This window comes from Macrobrachium nipponense, chromosome 47, assembly GCF_015104395.2.
Source record: "Macrobrachium nipponense isolate FS-2020 chromosome 47, ASM1510439v2, whole genome shotgun sequence".
NCBI classification, from domain to species: Eukaryota; Metazoa; Arthropoda; class Malacostraca; order Decapoda; family Palaemonidae; genus Macrobrachium; species Macrobrachium nipponense.
The window spans coordinates 12,869,341-12,881,407 of record NC_087222.1 but is presented as its reverse complement, the minus strand read 5'-3'; the positions used below and the strand labels follow the sequence as shown (position 1 = coordinate 12,881,407).

General features: G+C 50.4%; 2 protein-coding genes across 2 annotated transcripts in view; both read left to right on the top strand.

The window, feature by feature from the left end:
• LOC135204532 (gastrula zinc finger protein XlCGF8.2DB-like) overlaps window positions 1–12,067 on the top strand; it is a gene marked incomplete at its 3' end in the record, with an annotated part of 99,392 nt that overhangs the window by 11,581 nt on the left and 75,744 nt on the right. The window lies entirely within an intron of this gene.
• On the top strand, window positions 7,542–11,545 carry LOC135204534 (serine/arginine repetitive matrix protein 1-like). Its single transcript, XM_064234698.1, has 4 exons — window positions 7,542–7,852; window positions 8,261–8,364; window positions 9,985–10,086; window positions 10,242–11,545. The coding sequence occupies exons 1-4, from the start codon at window positions 7,542–7,544 to the stop codon at window positions 11,543–11,545; spliced, it is 1,821 nt and encodes a 606-aa protein (XP_064090768.1).

The following is a 12,067-nucleotide window of genomic DNA, read 5'->3' as shown; positions in this document are numbered from 1 at the left end:
AACCTTCCCCCAAGTGTTTACCCCACCCAAAACCCCGCATTCCCATCAGTCTACCTTACCGTAGGATAGCATAGAACGGCATGATTCTCCCAAGTGATTTATCCCACCCAAAACCCCGCATTCCCATTGGGTTCCCTTTCACCAGTTTTTGTTGTTTCTTTATACAGGTATTCTCCTACTTACGATGGGGTTAGGTTCCAAAAAACCCATCGTCTGTTGGAGAAATCATATCTCGAATATAGCCTAGCCTACACTACACAGTACACTCTATACCTACATATGTGGTATAGTAATGATTTAAATCAGCTAATTCTCTAGGGTCAATGCAGATTGACTTATGACAATTCAGTATGATATATCATATACATCAGGGGTTTTCAACCTTTTCCTCCTCATGTACCCTTTCAGATATTTGTAATTTCAGTAATGTACCCCTTTCACTTTGTATAATATGGAAAACAAAACCAACTCAGAAAAACTGTACAGAGGGGAAGTAAGTACATACATAACTCTCCTGACATAACCAATAATATTGTAAGCATAAAGAAGGCCATAAACAAATAAAGGCAATTTGCTCCTACATGATATACAAACCCTCAGTCCTTTACCTGGGGAATTACTTTTGGCGTAGCTGTAATTACGGCTGTTAAATTCTTGAACAAGGTGGTTAGGCAGTAACTACCGTGTGGTAGGCGGGTAGGGCCCGCCTGACCAGATGTAAACACTTGACTTTTCTTTCGGCCATCTTCCCATGAAGACATGTTTTTGTGAGCTCTTGCTGGCTGGCCATTGATCAACCCGGTGGGAACTTTCATTTTTTTATTTATTGTTAAATAAATAGGTATATACTGTGTTTGATGTTAATATTAAATAAAATCAATTTAATTAATATGCAAACCCACTTTTTGTGATAGCCACCTTTCTACTTGGTGTTAAGGGTCGGTGGCAAAGGTATCCCAACATCTTTATTATTACATACTTTCGCCCTTCATCGTGAGGACGAGACATGTATTCATCTGAAATTTACGCTTAGGCTTTGGGAATTACCGAGGGGAACTTCAGAGGTTTGTCCTTTGTTTGGTTTTTTTCTGGTAATTTCTCTTCTACTTCATCCTTTCACTAGCTATCGGATGAAGGTAGAAGAGGGGGCATGTGGTGTTGGTGTTTGGGGGATCTCCTCTCACTTCAGAGGGCGGTACCCTTGGATACGAGAGGAGTATCCATATTACTATAAATCATATTTTCTTTATTTTACAAACAAACAGTGGTGATTGTGATTACAGCAGTATTGGTTGAATAGCTCTTCATATTAGTTATCCTAACCTTGGAACCTTGGAATTGTACCTGTGCCTCGTAGCATGCTGTGATATTGATCCTCGAGTGTGTGTACTGATCCCCAGCTGGAAATCATATACATTTACCACTACTATCCTGGAGTTACGTCACTGGATGAAGCCTTCGCCGCTGCCCTGTGATAATTAACTATTCCTGATGGTAGAAGTCTCGCAGAATGTAGAGGAATCGATAAGGAAGAGAGTTCGACAAGTGTCATCATCCTCCTCTTTGAGATAATCATATTTTCATCAGTCTCCCCTCCCCCCCATCGACTCCTAAGGCTCCTTACTGTAGAAAGAGGACGTAGTCTTCCCCCTTAGAAGTCTCGTTATGGGACTTCTAAGGGTCTGCCTCCTCAGACTGAGGAGGCGGTTGGGTCTTCCGCTGGCTCTCCAGTTCCTTCGGGAAAGGGAACCATCAAACTGTCCCCAGGGACTAATGTGTTGGGAGCTGTAGAAGCACAATCTTCGGTTCGCACTTCTGCTGCTAGTTCTAGAGGTTCTGCCCCTAAGACTAGTTCCATGTCGGGTGCTCGTTCACAAGTCCCTGAGTGCACGTAAATTTTCGGATTCGCATGCATCCAGAGTTGGTGATGCTGAGTCCGCTCACCGTCATGACTCGGGCACGGGGTGGAAGAAAAGAGCAAGTAGCTCAGGTGACTCGGTTCCCAGGGTTGACGTGACGGTCCCGTGGGACTGTCCATGCAGAGACCGGTGGAGGCTCCCCATCCAATCCTCTTGAGAGGTTTCGGCCTCAACGAGGACTTGGACGAGTTGGAGGACGGTATCGGCTCTCTCCAGTCAGGTGCACGCTCAGCCCCCACCCAGACGAGTCATGTTCACGCGTCCAACCAGTCTCGGTGGTGGCAGAGACTTCGCCTGCCTTACGAGAGTTTTGTAATCCTCCTCGGGGAAGCGTTCTCTCCACTGCTGCTCCGTCAGGTCTTCCTTCCTAGGTCGCGCTGGGGCCTGCTGCTTCGGCAGCCGCCGCAACCCCAGTCCTGGATGGGATAACTTTCTGCCATCCTGGGGAAGTTGGTGAAGAAGAAGAGGAAGGTGCCGTCGAGAAGAGGAAGGTGCCGTCGTCATCTTCTTCGTCTTTGTCGTCGTCATCTGTCGCCTCTCCACTTCTCCTTCCAAGGCTCCCCAACCGAGGAAGAAGAAGGTGGTCTCGCCCCCCGACTAAGTCGTCTCACACAGAGACTTCTAAGGGTCTGTCTCATCGTCCTGGTGAGACAGGTAGGCCTTCCACTGGCCCTCCCGTTCCTTCAGAAATGGGGCCCGTCTTTCCTTCCCCAGGGAAGAGAAAGACAGGGACCGTAGAGGTACCAGCCACTGCTGGTACCTCTGCTCCTGGCTCTAGAGGTTCCACCTCTGGACCAGGAGCTGTCTCGGTCGCTTGTCAGTGAGCGTCATCGAGCCAGGGTCCAGGCTGCTGAGTAGGCTCACCACCAGGACCCAGGCACGGGCCGAAAGGATGGTAAGAGTTGCCCAGGTGACTCTCGCCAGACCGGCAATCGCTAGCATAGTGATCGCCCGGTACCCAGGGTAGACATAAGTCTCATCTGACCGTACACTAGGCGACACTGGGAGGAGGTCCCCAGGTCCCCAGGAACAGCTTTGGCTGCTTCTGGGACCACGATTCGTCGTGAGGATGGTGCTTGGTCTCACCGCGTTGGTGAACACTACCAATCACCTGACCATCGATCACACCAGCGTAATCAGATGGTCCGTGCAGCTGGTAGCAGCTCCCCTGATGCAAGAGACCGATGCTACCATCCTTGGTCCTGCACTTTCCACAGGAAGATCGCTGGTCCAGACCTGCAGACCAGTCATCACTGCGGGTTGGTGATTGCCTGCACCCCTCTCTGTACACCGGTTCTGCCAGTAGACAGAGCAGGAGTGTCAGATCTGCCTCACCTGCCCTTCAACCTTCTCGGCGGGATACACCGGGAGGAGCGAGGTGACTATGGGGTATCATGAGGAGTGCGCTTTTCTCGGTCCAGCCATGAGAGTTTATGTGCCCGGTTCGGTCTTAGGACTGGACAGGTCATATGCTTAAGTAATTAGAGGAGATCATGGGGGGCTGGCGAGGATGATGACGCTTTCCTAGACTCGCGAAGTGACCATCACCGCTGTTCATGCGATGGTCCCGCTGGATCACACATGCAGAGACCAATGTGGGCTCCCCCTTTCAGTCCTCGAAAGGTTTCAGCCTCGACGAGGACTGGGATGTGGCAGAGGATTATATCGGCTTTCTCCGGTCAGGTGCATGCTCGGCCCCACTCAGACAACATTCACATTGACTGACCAGTCTCGGTGGCATCAGACGTTTCACCTGCAGTATGAGAGTTTCGTAACCCTCCTCGGGAAAGCGTTTTCTCCAGACTGTAACGCTTTCCTAGACTCGCGGAGCAGCCATCACCGCAGGCTGATGCCTGCGTGTGACTCACTTCTTTGGCTGCTAGTTCCGCTAGCAAGGCGAGCGAGAGCATCCAGTCTTCCTTCCCCATTTCCTCTCTTCCTATGGCTACACCGGGAGGGGCGAGGTGGATGGGAGGGATCCTGCAGAACACTCTCCGTAGGGTTCAGTGTCGGGGGACTACGTTCCTGGAGGGACCTTCATGTCCTACCAGACGTACATCACGTCGTTGAGGAAGGATCGTATATGCCCGATCCTCCTCGATTTCTACGGGAATCGAGGAGGGCCACCACCCAATGATCATCTTAAGAAATTCGCTGGTTTCGCTGAGCTCTTAAAATTCTTCAGAATTTCTAGTGCTTTCTGAATGTTATGGTCTTCTACAATCTGCAAACAATTGGGCAAGACGAGAATTCCTGATAATTGTTACTACGATAACCGGGAATCTCGCCGAATGCTCAAATTCCTTGGAATTTCTGGCGTTCTCAGTGTTCTGGTTTTCCTGTAATTTCCAAACACACTGTTGAGACAGACATTTCCAGCAATTGTTATTACGAAAGTCGGGAGTCTCACCAAGCTAGTAAATTCCTTAGAATTTCTAGCGTCCACAGGGTGATTTGGTTTTCTGAGATTTCCAAACACTCAGGCAATGGGTATTCCCAATGATATTGCCCGTGGAAGTGCTGCTGCTGAAGGAAGAGTACCTCGGGAGTGGTTTGGCCTGGATGGACCTGACGGTCAGTCACCTCAGTTCGCGGTCAACTCCGAGATACAGAGAAGAGTGGGCAATAACAGTCAATCCTCCTCTCTTTTTTTCCTTTACTTCCTGGTTATGCCAGAATGAACAAGGAAATAAAGAGGAATTCGGTGGAGTCTACTCCTTGGAATTAGAACCCGAGAGACTATGTGTTTGGGATATCCTAGGATCTTACCGAACATAAGTCAATCCATTTAGGATGGATAGCACCGAAAGTTTGAATGCCTCTCCAGTGCTACTCTTTTGGGAACATCCAGTTTGGCTTGAACTAGTAGTCTTCGGTATCCTGTTATCACCGTAGAAGTCTCCCTTTGGGAAAACTTCACATTCGCTCTCTTCATTAGAGAATGGAGGAGGTCTACTTCCAGTTCTTATTCTTGTTCCTCAAATGAAGGAGAATTAGGCTAGAGTGTGAAGTACAGGAACCTACAAATAAACTATGTATATTTCTCTCTCAACATGCTTCTGTTATCAGTTGGATTGTCTGAGTAGTATGCACATAAGTGTAAGTTAACTCCTTTGGTATGTGACCGAGACGAATAGTATCTTCTCTTAATTGACCTGGAACTCGGGAAGTCCTTTCAGGCCTCCCGAGAGTTACCGGTTTTGATTTTGAGATAACTAGTGTTATTGTTTACCAAGAGCACCACAGCATTTGCATTATCACCGAATAGGAGGGTTTTCTTCCCTCCCATTTTGGTTAAAATGCAAATGCTCGAGTGTATGGTACTGCCTCAGTACTGCTTGCTCTCCAAGATATTGCGGTTTGGTATTATTTCTCCTCTGTCGAGGTTTGACTACCAATTCGAATCTCTGCCCGGCAATCACAGACTTAGGTCTCCGGCTGGCTGAAATTCTTGCATACGTGTATGCCCATCTCTCCTGCATCGCATTATGCTTTTCCCCCTCCTCTACCTCAAAAGAGGCATTTCTATTTGCCCTTGAACAACCCTTTGCTGATTAAACAGGTGGACCCAGAGCTAGTTTGTCTGACTCCTTGTTTACTGCTGTAGCACCTTGCTGACGAGAACCTGTGGTTCATGGATCAAGAGGCAGCGGCCTGGGAAGCTGCCACTATGGTAGCTTTCCAAGTGGCCTCCTGGTTGAATCTGTGGTCCCTCACAGTATTCAGAGTTGCTGTTTTTTCGGGACGTATATTTCCTGGAGAAGATTTGGCTTTTGGGAGACTGCCAGTCTGGAGGTAGGGCTATTTCCTACCTGACCCACCAGATGGCAAACCTGTGCGCCAACCTGTTGCTTAGGAATGATGCTGTCCTGTATTGTGTCTCCAGGTCTGTACCGCCAGAGTAGGCATTGGTGTTGAGAAACGGACCTTTGCTGGGTTCCTCCTCTTCCCTCCCTAGTGAGATGGTGGATGCTGCTGTGGACAAGTGAAGGGCTGAAGAAAACGATCGACTTGTCCGCCAGTCAGCTGCAAAGACTTCAGGGCCGTCTCATGCAACTGCAGCTATGCCTTCGAGCTAAGCTTGCTCTTCTTCTGCCTTGGTCCAAGAAGACTCCTCCTTTGAAGGGGCCATGAGGAAAGACCCAGCCTTCTTTTGCATGGAAAGGGGACCAACCACAACCTTTTCAGCCCCTTCTCTCGGGGGAAGGGAGGTAAGAGGAAGAGAGGGGAACACTAGGGATGGCGATTCCCCCCTCAGCTGCTGTCACCGGTGGGGCCATGCCTGGTGAGCCATTGGGCAACATGGCAGCACTATGGAGCCGAGACCTGGGTAGTGGATGTCCTTCGGGAGGGATATCTTCTTCCCTTTGAGTTGAGGCCACCCCTCACTGAAGCTCTGGTCCGTCTACAGACTTACATCCCTGTTTTGTCCAAGGTTCTGGCACTGAAAGAAGAGGTGCTAGTGATGCTGAGCAAGGGAGCTGTGGAAGTCGTATGGGATCCATCACCAGTTTTCTACAGCAGAGTCTTCCTCACATATAAGGCTACGTGGGACCTGGAGACTGGTGATAGATCTCTCTCCTTTGAACCGATTCATTCACCAGACTCGGTCCACGATGGAGGCAGCACGGTCTGTGCTTGTTTCTATCAGGGAGAATAACTTTATGCTTTCGGTGGATCTGAAGGATGCGTATTTCATCAGTCCTCCAGGACGTACCTCAGTCTTGGTTTCTGCTTGGACTCACTCAGTCAGGATACGCCCATTGATGCATCTCAACAACTGGTTAGTCCTGGTGAGCTCACTCTCGCAGTTGCTACAGGACAGGGATCGACTTCTCGAGTTTTTGCTGCGATCTCGTGACCATGATAAATTTTGAGGAGTCAGATCTCGTTCCCAAGTAGAGGATAAAGTATCTGGGCATGCTGATCGATACAGCAGCAGCACTGGTCTTCCCGAAGACTCAAGAATCAGCCAGTTCAGGAAGGCAGCTCAACTGTTTCAATCTTGGCAGGAGCAACCACCTCAGCTTTGGCAGGTTGTGATCGGTCATCTGTCCTCATTAGGGAAGTTAGTCCCTCATGGGCATCCTCACCTGTGGTCTCTTCAGTGGAGACTAAAGGAGTATTGGTCACAGGCTCGGGATCCTAAATTCTTCCTCATCCTCTAACGGAGGAAGGATTTAGCGTGATGGCTAGATGACAGGAACCTCTTAAAAGGAGTGGAGTTGCATATTCCCTCCAGACGTGCTTCTGTTCTCAGATGCGTCGACCGAGGTTGGGGCACACACCTGGAGGAGATGCTGACTGCAGGAGTGTGGCACTGGGACGACAAGCACCTTCACATAAACATTCTGGAACTCAAGGCTGCCTTCTTAACCGTCCAAGAGTTCCAGGATCGAGTAATGGGACATTCCGTGGTGTTAATGAGCAACAACACCACGGTGGTGGCATATGTCAACAAACAGGGGACCTAGTGTCTCTCCTGTTGCATCAGTTGACAGTGCAGGTGCACAAGTGGGATATGACACACTCGGTGAGCTATCAGCCAGGTATATTCCGGGCAAGGGGAATGTAGTGGCAGACAAGCAGGTGGTAGGAACGGAGTGGTACCTACACCCAGACATGGTGAAAAGGTTGTTCGACTTGTGGGGGCGTCCAGTGGTAGACCTGTTCACAACGCTGGACCCATGGGCAGCTGCAGAGGATACATTCCAACATCCATGGGACAATCTCAATGTCTACGCCTTTCTGCCATTCTGCCTGATTCGCAAGGGGATCAGCAGAGTGCTGGTCACCAGGAATCTTCAGATTATTCTGGTGGCTCCCACCATTTGGCATCTCAATCTGTTGGCTCTTCTTTCTGAGGCAGTGCACAAGATTCTCCTGTGGCATAACCTTCTATGTCAACTGCACATGAGTGGTACCACTCGACAGTAAAGTCCCTGTGTCTTCACGGCTGGCGGTTATCCACTATCTCTTGCAAGCGAGAGACTTTTCTCGCCGAGCAGCAACAGAGATGGCAGGATACCTCAGACAGTCCTCTTCAGCAGTGTACCAGGGAAAGTGAGCCGTCTTCTGTGGCTGGTGTCATAGACGGGTTTTCTCTCCATTCAGAGCCACTCTTAACAGATAGCGGATTTCCTAGTCTTTCTTCATCGAGAGTAGCTCCTCTCTGTCTCCGTAGTTAAAGGCTATAGGTATGCCTTGGCCTTGGTCCTGAAACTGTGAGGAGCGGATATTTCCAGTTACGTTGAGTTTTCTCTCCTTATGAGGAGTTTGGAGAGGTCTTGCCCACCCAGGGAACTCAAGCCTCCTGAGTGAGATGTGACTCTTGTCTTAAGGAGTCTGACTTGTGAACCTTATGAGCAGCTGCGAGAGTCGTCAGACAGGGATCTGACCCTCAAGACTGTCTTCTTGCTGGCCCTGGCATCAGCGAAGCGAGCAGGTGAATTTCATGGTCTCGCTTATGATGTTACACTCAAGGGGATGGGGATCTCTTGCACTCAATTTTGTCCTGGATTTCATAGCGAAGATTCAGAATCCTTTGGTCCCTGACATTAGATGCTACTTTTTCCCATTAGAGTGATACAGCACTATCTGAAGAGAACTTGCCATCTCCGGCCTTCATATTAACGCCTTTTCATTAGCACCGGGGTGATCAAGAAAGAGGTGTTAAAGAACACAATCTCTTTTTGGCTTTGTGAGGTGATCAGGAAAGCGTACTCCTCCGAAGGGAGGTACAACACTGGTACCTTTCGTCCAAGAGCCCACCACGAAGTCCTACCCTTGCATTCTGCAAGAACCTGTTGGTTTTGCAGGTATTGAAGGCAGGGGTTTGGGCTAACCAGACCACCTTCACTTCCGCTACCTATGGGATATAGCCCATAGGTCCTTGGACACTTTTTCCTTGGGACCCGTGGTGGCTGTTCAACAAGTGTAGCTTACCCAGCTCCTCTAACTGGACAAGGTTGCATCTCGCCCTTTGTAACTGTGTGAATGTAGGAGTGAATGAGAGTGTAACTGACATATCTTCCTCCTTTCATTCGTCTTTCTTCCTGTGGGTAGATAGTTGCGGTCTTCACATGCTAGAATAGGTGGTCGATGCAGGTAGGCTCCATTCTCTACCCTTTCGTTAAGGTATAGAATCATGTATCCGTCCCTTCCCTAACAAAGGTGGAAGAGGACACAAACATGATACAAACCCAACACTTGTATTTTTGTACATGAACTTTCCTGTCAGATATATACTTAGCTATAGTCTCCGACGTTCCCGACAGAATTTCAAATCTCGCGGCACACGCGACAGGTAGGTCAGGTGGTCTACCCTTCCCGCCGCTGGGAGGTGGGTGTATGAACCAATCCCGTTTTCTAATCAGATTTTCTCTGTCGCTGGGACCGGCAACAACTGTTGTGGGTTCCTCCTGATAGTTGATTTTGCTCTCGCTTGCCTGGGATCTTTTTTGGACAGATTTTTGGCATACGCTTTTTTGTGGACTGTTTTGATTTTGCTCTGGATTTTTCTTTGAATATGTCTGATTTGGATTCTGTTGTTAAGACACTTGCTATGTTTAGAGTATGTTCAGTGGATGTATGTGAGGTTGCTGAAGGCCTCGGTCGACCCTCACACTGTATGTATGAAGTGTAGGGAGAATGATTGTCCATTTAATAACCCATGTAAGGAGTGTGAAGGTTTGAATGAGGATGAGTGGAAGTCTCTTTCTTCCTACTTAAGGAAGTTGGAGAGAGACAGGGTACGTAAAGCTTCATCTCGAAGCTCGAGTAGGTCTCGCATTAGCGAGTTAGAGTCAGAACCTAACCCTCTCGTAGAAGTAGAACCTTCTTGCCCTGTTTCAGCCCCGGCTCCCTGCGCCAAACCCGAGGATACGTCTTCGGTGTGAAGGTTTGAATGAGGATGAGTGGAAGTCTCTTTCTTCCTACTTAAGGAAGTTGGAGAGAGACAGGGTACGTAAAGCTTCATCTTGAAGCTCGAGTAGGTCTCGCATTAGCGAGTTAGAGTCAGAACCTAACCCTCTCGTAGAAGTAGAACCTTCTTGCCCTGTTTCAGCCCCGGCTCCCTGCGCCAAACCCGAGGATACGTCTTCGGAGGTGGCTGCGATGAAAGCCACAATTCGCAGCATGGAGCTCAAGATCCGCTCCTTGGAAAAAGGTAAGAGTGGTAGTGAAAGTGATCTGTGCAGTGCCGGCTCCGTAGTGCTTCCAGGCCTAGACCTCTTCCAAACTCCCAGACCCAGTGGAGGAGGAAAGTCGATAGCCGCAGGAAGGCTAGGGAGAGCCCCCACCGCTCAGGCGTCCCTTCGGCAGATTCTGATGTGCGTTCCCAGGCTGCCTCGGACCGCATCAAGAAGGACATCCTACGCCAGTGCTTTTCCTCATCTGCTTCACCATCACCGAAGCGTGGATGGAGCTCCCCGGAAGCTTCGCGCCCTTTGAAGAGAGCTTGGAAGGCGCCCTGCAGCTCCCTGGCTTCCAGCCTGGAAGTCTTTCCAGAGGAGCCTTCTCTGGATGTTAAGAGGCCCAGGAGATCTCTTGACTGCTCTTCTCCTCGTGCGCCTCGCTCTACTTCGCCGCAAGAGGAGCCTGTGAAGTCCCCTTCTAGTATTCTCGCCGGGCTCCAAGCACAGATTTCGGCCCTCGCTGACTCCCTGGCCGGCAGTTCTCGTCGGAGGAAGGACGTTTCTCTTCCAATCAAGAAATCCAGGCACCCTTCTCCCGTCTTACGCTCTCCTCTATGTAGGCGCTCTTCTCCGGATGTTGTGGCTTCCCCCGAGCGAGGGGTTTCTCGCGAGAAGCTCCCCTCTCTTGGCTGGCTCCCCTCCCAGTCCAGGCACCAGGCGGCTGGCAGGCGCTCTTCGGCTGATGCTCGCTCTTCGCTGGACAGGCTCCGTTCGCCTTGCAGACGCTCTTCTCCTGTCAGGCGCTCTTCCCCGAGCGTGCGCCATTCTCTGGACAGGCGCTCTTTACAGGACAGGCGCCAGTCTACTAGTCCTAAAAGGCGCTCTTCTCCTCGCAGGTGCCAAGAGCCTCGCAGGCGCCAATCTCCTGGTAGACGTTCTTCGCCTGGCAGCTGCTCTCCTCTGGACAGGCACCAAGAGCCTCGTAGGCGCCTCTCTCCTGTTAGGCGCTCTTCACCTGGTAGCCGCTCTCCTCTTGACAGACGCCAAGAGCCTCGCAAGCATCTCTCACCTAGTAGGCGCTCTGCTCCTAGTAGCTGCTCTCCTCGCGACAGGTGCCAAGCTCCTCGCAGGCGCTACTCCCCCAGTAGGGGCTCTTCTCCTGGAAGCCGTTCACCTCTTGATAAGACCCAAGAGCCTCGTGGGCGCCCTCGTCATGAGAGACGGTCTTCGACTTCAAAGCGCGAGTCTTCACACAGACTTCCCATGTCCTGTAGGCGCTCTTCTGTTTCTGCTTGTCGCTCTCCTGATGCCTTTGCCTCCCCTGACAGGCGACAAGCTTCTCGTAGGTGCCCTTCTCCTGGCAGGACCACCTCCTCTTCTAAGGACCCTCCTCGTTCGTCGGCGGAAGAAGACCAGGAAGGCTCTGACGAGGATTCCAACAAGACTGCCGCGGTTTCTGCTTACAAGAAGCTTACCGCCTTACTTCTCTAGGAGTTCGGAGATTACCTCAGCCCTGTCGCTCCTCCGTCTCCACATTCGCTGTTCTCAACCTCCAAGATGACGAAAGGATCCTCTTGCGTCAGGATGAAGCCTACGTTATCTATGAAGAAGGCACTAAGGGGATTTGGATCGTGGCTTCTTTCCAAGGAAGAAGCGGGGAAGATGGTGTTTTCCTTCCCCCCATCTAAGCTGACAGGATGTACTGGATTTTGGTATGAAACGGGAGAGCCCTTGGGCCTGGGTCTCCCGTCATCTGCCGATTCAGACTTCTCTGCGTTAGTGGACGCCACCAGACGATCAGCTCTTAATTCTGCCAAGATGTCGTAGGCCATGAATGAGCTCGACCATATGTTGAAGGGGATGTTCCGAGTTCTCAAGGTTTTCAACTTCCTGGATTGGTCCTTGGGAGTCTTGGCCAGGAAGACGCAGACGCCGGACACCCTTTCTCCAGAAGACCTCCACTGTGTATTGTCCTGTATGGATAAGTCTGTAAGGGATGGCACTAGTGAGATT